At 36.7% G+C, this 17,479-nt stretch overlaps 1 protein-coding gene across 1 annotated transcript in view; it reads left to right on the forward strand.

The window, feature by feature from the left end:
* The first annotated feature begins 510 nt into the window (after window positions 1-510).
* DOCK10 (dedicator of cytokinesis 10) overlaps window positions 511-17,479 on the forward strand; it is a 154,127-nt gene continuing 137,158 nt past the window's right edge. Inside the window, exon 1 of the mRNA XM_063306683.1 lies at window positions 511-706. Coding sequence (XP_063162753.1) covers window positions 545-706 — 162 coding nt within the window. The 5' untranslated portion in view covers window positions 511-544. The remainder of the gene's footprint in view (window positions 707-17,479) is intronic.

The raw sequence follows: 17,479 nt of genomic DNA on the forward strand, positions 1-17,479 counted from the left end.
ATGAAGCAGAGACTAGAGAAAAGATTTCTGCTTCTTAATAAAGCTGTGGGAAAATGTTCTGATGTACACAGAGTTTTGTTCATTCACTCCATGACCACACTCCTGGCTTCCTTTATAACTGCAGTTCCTGTATATGATTGTTAGCAGGCACTTATGCACGCTTTCCAGCTTTTATTAAATGGCTAGTTTAAACCTCTCAGTTTTGTGATTCTGAAATTAAAAGCAGAGGGATTATTGCCTAAAGCAAGCAGGATAGTTCTCCTGCATTTTCAGAAACAGTCGCCATGAAAAGAAAAAACAAAGCAAAGCAAAATCTTAATTGTGTCTGTGCGTGAGTGCGTGTGTTTCACTCAGTGGATCAAATCTTTCCTATATCTGCATCCAAGCTATCTGGCTGTGATCAGATGATTACAGCCCAAGGAAATGATTGGAGAGAGCTGGCTAGCTGCAGCTGCACTGTAGGCTGTTTGCAGGGACAACGGGCTACTGTTTCTTAAGCGTAGCATCAACATAGAAGTTATTTTGTGGGCTTCAGGATGCAGCTATGGGCTGTGCTGCCAGCATTGTTCTGCTCCAAGCCTTTCGTTCAGTGGTACAAAGGAATTGTGTGCATATTTGTAGACGACGGCAAGAGGAATTGTCACATGAAATCCTGCCTCTGGAGAGCGATGATGAAATGAGCAGACCCAGAACTCTCATCATTATGGTATAGTATTATCAAGAGGGCACAGTTGAGGGGGTAATTAGCTCTGTTTTCTGGACTTGCAGTAGAGAAAGAGAATGAAAAAGCATCTGCTAACACTCCTGAAACTGTGAAGACCTGTAATTGAAATTCAGTCTGTTAACTATAGATCCTAATTTTCACTTTCTTCTACAGTGAAGGTAGGGAAGACTTGTATACAGTAGAGAAAATGGCATTTTACTATTCTACGGTATTTGTTCTGTGTTTTGTTCTCAGTACAGTGAGATGTAGTGCTGGTGATCTAATCATCATGCACAGCATCTTCATACTTGAATCCTAATGCATAGCCAATATGTGGAAACTATGCATCTACTACAAACTTCTCCCCCAGGGAATCGACACAGCTATATTCTTTGCTAGTACTTTTTGTACTACTTGCTATAATAGAAAACCATTCTTGATATCTTCATGTTTAAAGAGATTGATATTTTCTTTCCTGCTACTGGATCTGTTTTATTCTGGGTTGAAAGAGTCATGATGACATGAGTGAAAAGATATACCTTCTTTTGAACCCAGGCCTTTCACTGCCTTCTTTAAGCAGGTTTCAGAATAGAGTTTGATGCACTGAGATAGTCTACCCCACTTCCACATTTCGAAAGCAATTACTTAATATTATGTTGGTCTGGTTATAATGTAATCTACATTATAAACCTAGTTCTCAGTGTTTTTTCCCCAGTTACCATGACCACTGTACTGCCTGAGTTCTCACAAAGTTTCAAGGCAGGTATAACGTTCCCTGATGTTGTTAATAACATTCAGAACTGCATGTAATTCTTTATGGCATAAAGAAATAATGTATTACTGAATATAACCAAGCTTCCTCCAGCACATTGTACCTTAGCTACAAATTGGTTTATAATTCATAGACATGCTGATATCTGAATTAAAGCAGAAGAAGTGTTATTATACTCCATACTCAATCCCATGGTATGACCATATAGTAGTTCATATTATCAGTACATTCTGCCTCTCTTGTATATGTATACATCACTCATTTGTATTCTATTAGAGAAAGTTGTGGTCCAAATGAACACAGGTTGTTTCCCATTTTTAGCAAATGATATTTCCAGTTTTCAAAGTAATAAACTGCTTAGGGACAGCCAAATTGTTGCTATGGAAATGATCCTGCTTTTTAATATATTTCTAACACTCCTCAGTCAAAATCACTAGGATAGTTTACATAATAATACAAATCCCAATAATCATAATGAACATCAGAATCAAAACAGCATAATAAAGGTCAGATTAAAAAATAATGCTTTTTAGTACGATAGGGAAGATATAGAACAGGATATAAGCCTGAATTGTATCAGTGCTATGCATGGCATTCCCTGCTAAGCACAGGTCATTATGGGCACATTTATGCCAATATGCCAGGTATAAATGAAACCCATTTTCACCCCAAGCATCCTCCCACTGTTCTGTGTGAGCTAGAATCTCTAATCTAGAGATTATCTTGTAAGAGAAGATAAAGTTGTCTGTATTTCACCAACTCTATATCTGTAAACCTCCTAAAGTCCAATCCCATTAAGGCAGTGAATAAATTCCACTAAATAATAATAATAATAATAATAATAATAATAATAAAAACCCTATGAGTTATATGCAGTATGCTGGCCCAGGATACAGTGTGAAAACTATGGCTGACCAAAACCATCATGGGCAGTGGAGGTCAGAAAAAGGGGGAAGATGCAATAAATATAAATGTTGTCTCATTTTGTGGATTAGACTGGATGAACATATATAGGGAAGTAAAGGTTTTGGTTTAATTATGAATGAAAGGGCTAAAATATATGTCACAAAGTATGAATTGGTGTCACCTAGGTTTCTGTTGGGGTGTATGAAACTAGGAATCCATAGGTGGGTGATAACTGGATGGTATGCTCCTGTGAAAGGTGATAATGAGAGAACCAGACATGAATTTGGGAAGAAAATGTACCATGTTCTAAATGTGACCCAGGGAAAAATTATTCTTATAGGTGACATGAATGGATGGCTGGGAATGATATGAGAGAATGCAGAAAAAGTGATTGAACCATTTGGAAACCCAAGGATAAATAAGAATGGTGACTGGTTTAGTGTGGTCAATTTGTTTACAATGAAAGATTAAAATAATTAGCAAGGGTATAAGGGTGATAAAGATTCTGAATACAGACACAGTATTTTTAGGTAGTGTCAAAACTGGATCTTGGGGAAAAGGTGGGATTATAGGAAAAAATAAGTGAAAGAAACAAGAGTGAAAATGAACAACAACAGGAAGAGAAAGTATGAATGTTATGTGAAAATGTCTTAGAAGACATATTAATCTCCTCGGAGAATAAATGAAGAGTGAACATAAGAAATGAGGATGTGGAAGCTGCTTAGAGCAGGGTGCAAATTATGATTTTATGTTTCAGAGTGCCATAGAAGTGTGAGGAATCACAGTAATGAAGAAGGTTACTTGGTGAAATGATACAGTAAAGGTGGGTGTGAATGAGAAACATGCTTATAATACTATGATTGCTGCAGAAAAAAAAGTTGAGAGAAAGATATTGCATACTGTGTATATAGACAGAGTAAGGGTTGCAAACAAAGTAGTTAAAGAGAGAACAAAATGCTTAAAATTAAAAGTGAGAAATGCAGAGTGATGTGGATGTAAATTAAAAAGTGTTTTGGAAGAGAGTGAAGATGGCTAAGCAAAGAGCCTCCAGCAGAGTAAATGTAATTACAGATAAAAGTGATGCAATTATTTGTGTTGGAACTGAAATGAGAGAATGTTGGAAGGAATATTTTGGAGATATGTATGAGAATAATAATGCTTTTTCTAAGAATGGAATTGAAATGAATGCTATAAATGTTAACTTCCAAGAAAAAAAATGAAGGCATATATAACACGAGGATTCTGAAAAGTGATGAGAATATAGCATTAGATGGTGTCCTGAAGAAATGTTAAACATGGATGTGGTTTGCTTACTGAGTGGCTGTGAAATTGGTTTAACATTTGCATGTGAAGACTGATCTGTGCCTACAACTGGAAGAATGCCAGTACAGAGGGAAGTGTAGAAAGTGAATGCAAAAATTTCAGTGGGATTAGTTAGTTAAGTGTGCCTGTGAAGGTAGGTGGCAGAATTCTGATCAAAAGATTACAAGAGGTGAACAAAATTTGAGAAACGCAGTGCAGGTTGATGTTAGGCACAGGGTGCATAGACTAAAAGTTTGTTCTTTAACAGGTCATGAAAAATGTATGAATGTGAGAAAATTTATTATTGGTATGTTGATTTAGAGAAAGCCTATGTTTTGCATGAATATAGAGGTGAAGGTTGCTTTGTCATATTTGATAATATTTATTCATTGCAGTTATATACTGATCCAATTCAATTGATTCTGAGTGATTTGATATACATGGAAGTGAAGCATGCATAAGAATACATGGAATACTTAACAAATTGTTCAACATTTGTCTGGGAGTAAGACAAGAATACACAGTGTTCCCTTCATTGTTTAATGTATTTTTGTACAATTGTATAAGGATTTTTTATAGTAATGGTACAGGTGTATTGCCTAAGAAATGTGAATATATGTTTTCTATGCAGATCACTTTGTGTTGTTGGCTGAGAACCCAAATGATTTTCAACCAATGTTAGGTAGATTGTGTGATTCAGTTAAGACTATGGATCTTAAAATTGATATATCAGAGAACAAGGTAGCTTTGATAGGAATGAATGTGTGTACCTTTGTGGAAAGTTTCCTGTCATCTAGTGGTTGTCCAGATTTTTGTAGTCCAGATAATGGGACCCCTACTCCTGGAACTGCTTTCAATTTGGAATTTGACCCTAATATTTTAGGCAGGAGCCTTGTTAAATAGAGCTAAACTTATTTTGCTGTCTGATCGTTTTCTAGGTCACTTGAAAATTTTGTTGCATGATCATATTTATTAATTATTAAAGTTGATGTATTTATTGATTGATTTATAATGCATCCATCACTAAGATGTTCTAAGTATATGTACCTAATAAACAACATGGTGTACCTTCAGTAACACATTCTTATTAATATAGCTATTTTAATGCAAAATCCAAATACTGTTTCCTGATCTCTTGAACATTTCTCGATTTTATATAGAAGGCATAATACTATGGGGTGGCTAATCAAGGTGATTAGTAGTTTGGACAACTAAATAAATGTTATGATTCATGCTTTTTGGTACTGAGAGCTTAGGGGAAACTATCAATCTAATCTGTTTGGAACATAGTAGCAAATATACACAACCAGCTTCTTTTTTGGATAACATAGTGATAAACAGTCAGAATGGAATATTTAAGAAGTATGCATGGACAAACAAAAAATAGATAGAGTCCTGAATGAATGAGTGCCAAAGGAATGTGGACTGAATGACAAAATTGACTAGTATGAAAGAAGTATTTTTAGGAGATTTGGTCATATAGAGAGAATGAGTGAAGTTCAAATTACAAAACAAATATATAAAGGAAGAGTGAATGGGTTGAGAGAAAAAGGAAATCTAAGAAGTTCTGGTTGGATAGAGTTGGCAAGTTCCTAGAAAAAAGTCAGGTAAGAAGTTTAAAAAACTAAAGGCAATTGTATGGAAGTACTGGAAGCAATGACAGTGTGCAAGGATAGAAAGGTATCATGAATAGTGTCAGTGTAAACTAGATTCTTATCTCTTTACTTTCTTTAATTTACCAATACATATGTGTTTTGTGTGATTGTATAATGTTGCTGCTTACTCTGAAAATGAATAGTGGGATGGTATGCATGCATTAGATAAAAATAATAATAACAATAAATGAACCAATGTGTAGGTGCCAGCTCACAGGCCATACCATAGAAAATCCTGTCTTCTTCCTCAGTTTCCACAATGTTAAACAAATCCCAAATAACACCACAAAATATTAATCCAGTCATCATACTATCCATATGACATATAACTCTGAGCAAAGATGAGCAATTTTATCCATAAAGGATCTCACTAGAGCCTGCCATATCACTGTTTCCTCACACACTCTTTCCTAGTATATCTTGATCATGAACAGAGCCACTTGACAATCTATGAATGTAATAAGCATAAAGAAGTAAGTGTATTTGGCACTGTTGTCACCACAGTATAAGCCTGAGCATGGGCTCATACCTGTGAATGGTCATATTCATTATTTATCACGCTCATCATTCTAGACATATCTTCACTTGCTCCACTTCACAGAGTTCATCAGTAAATCAAGGAGCACATGTGGTCACTGACTGAAGAAAGGCTGCACTGGAATAATTAATTTAAAGTCCTGGCCACCTCCCTTTTCTACCAGACAACTAGGGATGTGATGGAACTGTCCACCAGATCTCTGAGAAAATCCCCAAGCACAGCAGACCTTCTTAATTTGTCCACTGCCTTAAGGGACAGCTTTGGACTCCTCCTACAAAAACCCTCTCTTATTAAGCCCCAACTGGGGTTAAGGGAGCTCCTGCACCCTTCACTCCAGAGGAAGGACCTCCCACCATGTATCCAGTCTCTTACCCAGAGACCCAGATTAACTTTCTTACTATCAAGTCCACTTTTCTTTTCACCATCAAGACTCAGACATAATTCAGCCATGGCCATAGCTATAAAAATCCATGACTCAGCTCCCCTTTTTCTATGCTGCAAGATATACCACTAGATTTGATTAATGTCAGAATGCAAACAACAATCAGATCCTCATGCTCCTCTAAGTACCAGTGCAGCTTCACTTCCTTGGCTCATATGCTGCCTCATCTGGAGCCTGTTCAGCTTTGGGCCCAAATTCTCCTTTCTTGGCTACCCAATGAAAATGGTGACCAGCATGTTTCTTGCTCATCCCCAACCACAGAATATTGGGGGAAAGTGCATCTACAATCTCTTCCTTATCATGTCCCACTGCTTTATAGAGGTGAGACCAAGCCCAGTCCATTCTGCATCTATAATATTACCGATTTACTATGAAATCTCTGATATAGGTGGATTACTTATTATTATTTGGGCATAGGAAGATGCATTCACCTTTGTTCAAGCCACATTTGATGAATTCCAGTTTATTTTGTATTAGAATGTATCACTAACTGTTTAAGAATGACCACCTTAAGATCAATTACCAAGAGCCTGGAAAGCTGAAGCTTACTTCTAATGGTTTACTAAGTTGATGGCAGATTTATGTCTCTTTTTAGGAACCAAACTGGCATGTAGTATACCTTTAAAGTATGCTGAATGTCATATCAGAAGATTAATAGGTAAATGAACCACTGATGTTCTCAATGATAATCACTAGGTAGTGTAATAATGTTACCACTACAGAGTATATATATGAGCAGAGGATTTGCATCAGGTGCCAGGTTTAATTGGCTTTTATGGTTATACCTCTCTTCTATGCTTTGTTGTTGCTGGTATGTAGTTATTAAAACTGAACAGCTGTTTGTAAATCTACTACTCTACCTATATTAGGAGAGGAAAGTATATTTCAGGATGGATGGACTGTACACAACTAATTACATTATTTTAGCTAGAAACAGTAGTGTTCTATTTCCCCACCCACAATCTCAGATTGTCTGTTGACTAGTAAACTATACCTTGTATTAGTCTGTCCTTGTTGATTTGTCTATTTGTTGTTTTCACATCATTGGTTGTATTGTAGTTTGAGTAATGCCTCATTTTAATCTGTGTGCCTCCATTAAATGAGAGCTGTCCAGAAAATGAATATGGTGCATGGACTGTGCAAAGTCAGGTGATTAACAGAGTGAAATTGAAGTCTCTGTGTATAAAGATTTCACCAATACATCCCAGACAGAGAGCATTCCGGAGACAGGAAGTAAAGCATTGATGATATTGGAATTACGGGGCTATGTGAATACAAAATGGTAGAATGTGAAATTGATGGAAACTGTATTTCAACATCTATGAGAGCTAGGACATTTTTATGGGTGGCTGTTAACTGATTGCTGTTTCCTCTGGAAGTTGGTATGTACTGTAATTTGAGGCACTGGCATCATAAATGTGAATAGGTATAAACAGTATTTGAGAAGCAGACCAATAAAGAGAAAGGTACTAGATGAGATGGCCAACTGACTTAAATATAATGCTAGAAAGAGGAGCTACAGAGTGGAACTGCAGGCAAATAGAACAGAAAGATCAAAAAGCAAGGAAATTAGACGTGAAATCAGGAGCTTGGTGAAGCAGCAGCCAAACATAAAATGCTCTAATTAAATTGGCACTCTGCTGTTGTTATTAGAATTTCCGGTTATCCACTGTCTCACATTGGTTTGTCTTGATATTGTTCTAATTTCCTGTTTATTATTAGTTTGAAAAGCCTCCCGCACAACCCCTACTGAGGAATTTAAGTGACCAGCTTGCTTTGCATTTGGAACCCATGAATGTATTTTTATGTACTGTATATATTCCTGGCTCAGAAGCTGGAGCTGTTCTTCACATCAAGCAATCAGCATTCATTTTACCTTCTGATCTGTGTTAAGTCTCTCATGTAAATATGTGGGTAAATATTACTGAGTTGGTGATTTCTTATAGCTAGACTCCACTCTGTGAGTTCTGTGAGGTCACAGAAATTCTGCCTTTTGATCTGCAACTCTGAACCCCACCAAATGGCTTTTTAAGGTCTGGGGAAAGGTTGTTCCAGCTGGGCTAATTACTGGGCCAAAATCTGTCTTTTTGTTTCCAAAAGGGTTCTCTTCCTGCTAAGGAAGTTCCTTTATTTTTCTTTTTCCTACATTGTTTGTAGAATTTCTTTTGGGGATGATTTCAAGCCTACGTTATTGCTGAAAGATGGAGGCCACTGTGGTAGCTTTCTTACATTTCTTACATTACATTTTCATTGCTCTACAGCAATGTTTTTCAGACTTGGCAACTTTAAGATGTGTGGACTTCAACTCCCAGAATTCCCCAGCGAGCATGAAGTCCACACTTCTTGAAGTTGCCAAGTTTGAAAAACATTGCTCTACAGCCTACCATACTTCTTGATCTGAAAAAGCTCCCCCTGGTTTTGTGTTTCCTTAGGATTGTACTACAGTGTGAGAAGCCAAGAAGTCTGCAGATCACCAGAGAAATGATGGTATAGTGAAAGGTCACTGATACATACACTGCAAATTTGCATTTTTCTTTTTCCTTGGGGGAAAAGCAGTTTTGAAAGGAATGATAATTAAAAGGAAAGAACAATTTTTGGAGTATTAAAACGAACTTCCAATAAGGAATCAAAAGAATACCACAGAAGAAATAGTCACCAATTTTGATTGGTATTGGTTTATTATTTTACTTCCACCAGGCTACTACTCCAATTAGTCTAATATTGCATGTTCCATGCACGTACTGCCTGAGGCTGATAATATACTAATGCATTTGAGAGTCACCAGTTTGGGAAAGACTGACTTGCTTGTAATGGTTTTTATATTTTCAGCCACAGGTCTTTCTGTTACTGGCTCTTTTGAAGTAATTTGTAACAGATTGAACATGGGATCTTCAAAGGCTCTTAAATTAACTGAAGCATAGCCATATATTCCAGCATTATTGGCACACAGTGGCCAACTGGTCCTATTTGAGAAGCTTGGAGTACAGAAGAATATCCCCCTTCTACTGGTGCTTCCCTGCAATCAGTATTAAGCCATTCAGCCTTGGATTCAGGAGCTAGCTGTATCAATATCAATAGCCTCATCCTGGAGGAATCTCTCCAGTCCCCTTTTAAAACCATCCAAATTGGCAGCCCTTACCAGAACTGCTGGCAGTGACTCTCTCAAATTACCCAAGTTCAAACAAATTCAGTTTTTGATATTCACTGCAGACATCCCAACGATAGATAGATTTTTGGTTTACAGTGTATTGATTTTAAGGAATGCTAATTAGGAGGGGGGGAAATCCTAGCTTGTTTTGTTTTCATGCTTTTTACACATAGCCTATCATTTGGCAAGGGGAGGGGGCATCGTGAAGATACCTATTATAACCTGCTAATTGTTGCAGACAAAACAACTTTTCAAGACATAGTGAATGAGAAGCATTCTTTTTATTGAAGCTATTTAGGAAAGGAAATATGCTAAGCTTCTGTGTTTATACTTGCTTGAACAACAGGTTTTACTATTTTCCTAAACAGTGTATTGCTTTTGCCTTCTGAAATCTATTTGCAATCATTATACATATGTCTTTTGCTGTAAGTGAAATCTTTAATTGTAGACTTAGCATTTTCCTGAATGTATTATCCCATAAAATGTATTTGTTTTATAGCTTTAACATGACTATTAAGAACAATTTTATATTTAGAAACCATTCTCATTTATAAATTAATGATGTATCTCCACTATCTACAACTGTAATGAATGTAGTTTCTTTTCTTTCTCTCCTGATACTGGGAAACACGGGTCTGAATAATAGTTAAATTTGAGAGTTTGCTGAATGAGAATGATCAAATTATCCTACTTACACAAGGATTTGGGAAACACATTATATGGAGAAAAGAAAGCAAGGAAATGAAGAAATTAGGTTTTGGACTGAACTTCAAGCTAGGGCTAAAGACAGAGTACTGTTGGTAGAAATAAAGGGTAGACATAGTTTGTTGGATTGTGGGGTACTATTCAAAGTATACATTGTATCTTGTACTTTGAAATAAATATTGCCAGATGATTTCACTTCTTTAAGTAAAAACAGGAGGCAGAAACATTACCACAATGATTTCTTCAGTTACTATTTCTAAATGTTGCACTTTAAAAAATTGCTCATGAAAATATTTGGCTATTCGTTCATACCCATTGAAAACATGCCCTAAGTTAAGAATGGACAGTCTGCGACCTTCCTGATGTTGCTAGGCATCAGATCTCAGCAGCTCCAGCCAGACACCAATGTTGAAGAATGATAGTTATAACATTTCAGATGCTAATAAACTACAGTTTCTGTTATTCTTCACAATTAGGCATGGTGGCTGAGGATGCAGGAAATTTGAACTCAACAAAATCTGGAGGGCCACACAGGGAGACCCTGGTACTGGTTCCTGAGTTCCACTGGGACCAATTGCCTCTGATCCTCCTGCTTCTGTGGATCATATGTTTGTCTTTGCCAAAGGAGGGGAGGGAGAAGGTTGGTGTTCTCTTCTCTGCTCTTCTTGAAGAGGTTTGGCTGTCTTGTCCATGATACTCTTGTCTTCCCTGATGCATTTCAGTGCAGCAACCCTCTCTTCAAGAGACTTCACATTCTCCTCCCCAGAGAAAAGAAAGGAAGTTATAATTGACTCCTTTTAGGAAGTAGAAAAACACTGTACATACTTTGCAGTTCATAGTGATTCTTACCTTACTCTCCATGTTGCTCAGCCCTTTCCTACTAGCTGCCCTAGCAAAAACATCTCTGGAAATCTTTCTGTTTCCTTACTGTGCTCATGTGCCTCCAGAAGCTGCTTCCTGGGTAAGGAATATGTTGGACTGAAAGAAGATACAAATAAATAAAAAGAAATGGAAAAATCTGTCTCCCTTTGACCTCCCATGCCAAACTCCAGTTTGCTCGCACTGTTTATATCTTCATCCTCACAGTATTCTCTTTTGCGTAAGCAACATTACACAAAGTGCAGAAAAGGGGTCAGAAATAGCAAGTAAAACAAAGGCATGAAATAAAGGTTGCATCTTTTGAGAATATCTATGTGGGATGGTATAGGAAAGTCAGCTTTTATATTACAGTCTATGAGTTTTTAAAGTTAAAGACTTAAAGTTTAAGTCTTTAATTTCCATGAAAATTGTTCTGCATTTTCATTGCCTCTTTCTGTAGCACTGTAGTAGCTGTATAAGGATGCCTAGCATATGCCAAATCTGAGTATCTTATGAGATCTGGTACTCTCCTCAGCTTTTAGCAGTTTTGGGTGGGTCAGTCAGTTATATAAAAATAATTTTTTAAATTTCATTTTGGGGTCTTAAGTTGGCAGGTATCTTAAGTTGGACAGGCATGCCTGGTGGTGCCTGGAAGTACTTCAGTGTTGACCCTGCATATATGGTAATTCTTAAAAGCTTTTAATAATTATATACTGTAGTGGTTTGCAGAAAAGGAATGTTTGTGAACCTCTAATATAATATGATAGAATGATGCCTGTCTCAATGATAGATGGATAGAATCCTGCATTAATCATAAATATTGCAGTTTCTATAAGGATAGAATTAGGGGTATCCACAGGGTCTGGTCAAAAAAGTAAAGATGGTGGCCATGACAGTGTAATTGAAGGTCTCCCTGTTTTTTATGCATGCAGTGTACATAAAAACAAGCAGAGCTTAAGTCACATAATAATAGCCACCATCTTCACTTTTTTGACCATATCTGGTGCTCCCCACCCCCAGATGAAGTACTACTGAAATGCGAGACCTTCATTCCACATTGTATTTAACCCAATTTTCCCCAGGGATAAATAGCAAACCAGGAGTACCAAAACTGATGAGATAATTATCCTCCAAGTTCAGTTCTGGTTCCATGGAACCTAATGGGCCCATGAATATGACTGACTCCACACTTCTGATGGCTCAGCAAGAAACTCAAAGGTAGGGTTACATCCAAGCAAAAGAAATATTTTTTCACTTGGAGCAAGAGAAAAAAATATGTCAAGGGTGCCTGGAAAAGTTAAAAAATTGAAAGGCAAGGTAGGGCAAAATTATAAGAAATGTGAACTGTTCAATGAAGAGGAGAAAGATGAATAGACTGCACAATTCTGAAAGAGCGCTGGAATTGTACACTGGCATTGTTCTTGGATGCACTGAAGCTGGTAATGCTGGTGATGAGTGATGTGCCTCCAGATGTGCTATTTTGGTCACTTGTCACTCTGCCTTGAAAAATTGCAGAAAATTTTAACAGCTTCTGTAATCACTGCTGTTTTTTTCTTCTGTATGTAGAAGGAAAATACAAAAATATTTTCAGTTTAAGCAGATGCTCAGTCTGGCTACCTTTCTATTCACTGCCAAAATGCATTGGTTTGGAGCAAAAATCTCTCATCTCTACAGAATTGCTCTTCCTTTTAAGAAACATCTATTGTTATCTACAAACAGTAAGAATGAGGGCAATATTTTGATAAAAGGTCAAAATTTAATAACAAAGTTAATCTTGTTTCACTCTTCATATTTGCCTAAAATAGTTGAATAGATTTATGATTAAACTGAAACATCTGGTTTTAGGAGCAGCAAACTGGCACCCTTTATACAATGTGCTATAGCCTGTAGCTATTAGAGTTCTCTGAGATTTCTATTTTTGAAACTTAAAGAATGGGTGTTACAGTTCTAACACATTGAGATGATATCAGGTTGAAGAAGAGTACTTTTATATGTGGCAGTTAAGCTATTGCATTTTTTTAACTATAGGAAAAATCCTGTTTTTCATTACATGCACTTCATTTCCACATATCCTGTTGTGCTGTAGCTTCCAAAAGGGAAATTTAAAAAAAAGAAATCCAGACTTTGCAATCTTCATTTTGCCATACATTTAACAAATCTCTCTCTGAATTCATAGTCATGCCTGAAAATGGACTAATTACTTGTGACCTTACTGTGTGAGTTTAAGACTAAAATGGGGATTTCCAGTCCAAAGACACTAGCTTTTTCTGATTTTCATGCACAAATTCATACTCATAGCTTCAATGTTCATCTACTTTTACTATTATTTTTATTTTTAACACACTTTTCTGTCAACAGCACAAAGAACCACTTACAAAACTGTAGAATGGTAAGATAATCAGAATCATTAATGCCATATGTAGGATTAACCAAATGAAATCAGCATGGGAATGACAAGAAAGAACCAATATAGACAAAGACTTCCTTCTGAAAACCCTGAGCTTCATTATTTCAGCCTAGACTTCTGAGCTAAAGTGACCTTTCTTGGTATAAGGCTGTACCTTATTTATTTGTTCCCAATGAATAGAAGCTGTTATTTGACCTACAGTGAAAGATACTGTGGCATGATAAAAAAAAAAAGTCTAATAACCATCCTCCAGTACTGCATCTACTTGTTCCCATCTAAGGGACTCAATCAGCAGGAATACTATCAGAAGGAAGAAATCTTCTATTGGTGGGGTATGGGAGTATATTTTAAAGAAGTCCTTGGTGCTCTCTGTTTATATACTGTGGCTAAACTGAGAGCAAGGCCCACTCCCTCTTTGCACTGAAGATGTTACCTAGTCTGCAGTGAAACATCTGCAAAAAAAACAGCAAGGCTCAGAGAGCACCAAGGACTCCACAGTTCAACCCTGAGCTACAAATATTAACTTCAATCAATGCTTTAAAGACTTTTATGCAGCTGCAACCATGAACCCAGTTAGATAGGACCTTACATGAGATGGTTCCCAGCCAGAGTTCCCTGACTGGCCTTCAGTAACAAGTAAAGAGGTCACCCACCTGATATGACATAGGATCTGGCTATTGGAGGGACTATTTGTCTTCTGTAGTCTGGGCAGAATAGGCAGGTTTCATCTTTGGAAGTGTGTCTTCTCTGTAGAAGCACCTGCTCTCTGGAATGAAGTTCCCCCCTGAGGTCTTACAGTTCCCACCCTGATGACATTCCAGAAAGCCTTGAAAACCTGACTATTTGCCTTAGATTTATGTTTGTGTAACATTTATAGTCCTTTTCTCTGCCTCTTTTGCATCAGAAAAGTAGGAGCTTAATGTAGAAAGATTTAGCTTGACAAAGGAACAGGAGAATGAATAAAACAAGCTCCTTTGATGAAGTGACTGAAACTGAAGTGACTACTTAATATAAGGTGAATAAAGCTATCCTGATCGCTCAATATATACATTGCTGTGTATAGTACTATTTAGCTTTATTTTTAAAGTGATGTTTAGTAACAGGCTATTAATAATGAAAAGGCTGGTGTGAATGGAATATTAGTATGATGATGTACTCATTCCTCATCATGACACATTTCAAATATAAATTATACTGTAGATGATATCAGAGAGTATATAACTTTTTTCCAGCTTTTTCATAATTTCTCCCTATTGTCCTCATTAAAAATGTTTGCTGAATTGTATTCTGTTTATTATTTTTTTAGCTGTTGTTTTACTCAGTTTTATTTTCTGCATCTAGCCCATCTTGTTACTGGCTTTTATTGTGATGTCTTCTACTGATTACATTGTACATTAGTAATAATCACAAGGCTCAATGTGTGAGTTATTGTTATCCTTTGAATGGCTTGTGGTTAGGTTTGGACTCTGTAGATACTTTTTCCTGATATGTTCAAGCCAAGAGAATTGTGGGAGATAGTCCCAAATGTCATACAGACTGATTATGTGAAATTCAGCAGGTGTTGTAGTTGGTTGTAATTAGATGTATTGTGCAAAATGAAAGTGCAGATTAAGCCTGTTCCTGCAGTCTGGTGAATCCCTGCTGGTGAAGTTCTTTTTCTTTTAAGCTCACTTACTCATTGCAAACAGAAAGTTATGCTCCTTGAGATACAAATCTTAATGTATAGTATCAATAAAAACAGTGCAGGTGCTTTGCAATAGTTGGCTTTAAAAATGGTAGCAAGAGTGGCTATACTATTGATCTCTATAAGGCAGATAGAAAAAAACAATATGCTTATAGCAATTTTTCTAATTGGATCGGGTAGACAGGATAAAGCTGTACTTGGATTTTAATTTTAATCAAGTTGATCCTGAAAATACAGTCCATCACATTCTCCTCTCCATTTGTCTCTTAAATCCCTCTTAGCAGGATCTGCCATCCTCATGGGAAAGCAGGATTATAGCAGCTCCCAGAATTCCAGCAACCAGAAGGAACCAGGTTGAGAAAGCCTGGATTATATTAATGTCTTTCTCAGAGACAGATACAATTTCATTTCTATTCAGCAACAATGAAATCTGTAATGCTTAAAGTGTGGAAAATCATCATCTTATTATTATTATTATTATTATTATTATTATTATTATTATTATTATTATAGAAAAGGGGAAAGAAAGCTGGTATTCACAACTTCTTCCTATAGTAATACTTCTGCAGTTCTTAAGACCAGGAAAAAGAATAACAAGTAAGAAAAGTTTAAAAAGTACATTAATGGCATGAAGATCATGAACAGTTCCCCATCCTTAACAGTTAAGCGTTAGGGGCTGTTAAAATCATGATTTTTCATCAGTTAAAGTGCCTCTTGTGCTTTGAATGCTTTGTGGAACCTTCCTACAAACAATGTTTAAATAAAAAGCTCAATAACTGCTGAATTATTTTGTAGAATGTTTAGCTTTCTTGAATTCTAAGCTCTTCACTATTTCTTTTTAAATTCTGTATGGCACTCTCGAAAAACAAATTTTCTCAAGGTAGTCAGCAACAGACTGAAATCATAAATCATAAAATTCTATAGTAGTTAAAATATCCAAATCATAATTAAAGTAAATATTAAAGCAATAGAACAATGAAAAGCAATGCTCTGAATAAAAAGTTCTGAACAGGAACATCAATTATCTCTGTGAAGTTATTATAATCTTACACCCATACATTGACTAGAAATAAATGTTTTGCCCATGAAAGAAGTTTGTAAAAATAAGATTGTATACTTTGCTTCTAACACACAATGTAAGCATGCTTCAATCAAACTCTCACTAAATATATTAGTAGGTGATCAAGCACCAGACATCAAGAAGAAATGGTTCTCATAGATTGGGAGAAAGCCCAAGTCAATTAAGAATCTAACTGCCATCTATTAAAAAGGCAATGTAAGATTTGCTTCATCTGTTTCAAGGCTTTAAGGAACAGAATTCCAAATAGCATTTTGGGCATTATGAGGCTTAAAAGGGCACAATATTCCTTGGTATGTTCTGAAGCATTTGTGAGATTAATCTATTGTGTGCTTTCATGAGGAAAAAATCATCGTGATCAAAATGTGAATGACATGTGAGAAATAAATTACTATATTTTCTCTGGAAGTGCATGCATCAAGAAGCATTTGGGTTCAACAACTGCTAAGCTGCTGTGCTGTGAATCTCCTTTGGAAGGAAGAGAGAACTATTATTATCATCTCATCACTAAAGAACTACTCCTAATGACTGACTGTTGGCACCAATTAGGTATCTGGTTCCTAGCTAGATCCTAGAAGCAAAACTTGACTGCTTTAGTTTCTAGTTGTAGATGATAACCCAACTGAAGAGGGGAAATTGGGTGGGAGTAGTAGAAGATTACACTTTGATTCATGTGAGAGAATAGAAAAGGGTAGTTAAAGTCAACCTGCCTGGATTTTAAGATCTGTTTTTTTAGTCTTTCTACCTTTAGTGGTAAACTGAGTTCTGGGCCATATTAGAATCTCTTCAGCTGTGTTTTGTTGTTTATTCGTTCAGTCGCTTCCGACTCTTCAAGATTTCATGGACCAGCCCACACCAGAGCTTCCTGTCAGTCGTCAACACCCCCAGGTCCCCCAGGGACGAGTCCGTCACCTCTAGAATATCATCTATCCATCTTGCCCTTGGTCGGCCTCTCTTGCTTTTGCCTTCCACTCTCCCTAGCATCAGCATCTTCTCCAGGGTGTCATGTCTTCTCATTATGTGGCCAAAGTATTTCAGTTTTGCCTTTAATATCATTCCCTCAAGTGAGCAGTTTGGCTTCATTTCCTGGTTTGATCTTCTTGCAGTCCAAGGCACTCTCAGAATTTTCCTTCAGCACCACAGTGTCAGATTCCCTGATCAAAGGTTTCACAGAAACCCTTATCAGGGCATCTCCCATCGTGTCATTCTCACAAGTTGCAGGATGGGAAGAAGATGGGAGGGGGTGTGTGAAGTTGGAATGTAAGGGATTGTTTTGGCTAT

This window comes from Candoia aspera, chromosome 6 (genome assembly GCF_035149785.1).
Source record: "Candoia aspera isolate rCanAsp1 chromosome 6, rCanAsp1.hap2, whole genome shotgun sequence".
Taxonomy (NCBI): Eukaryota; Metazoa; Chordata; class Lepidosauria; order Squamata; family Boidae; genus Candoia; species Candoia aspera.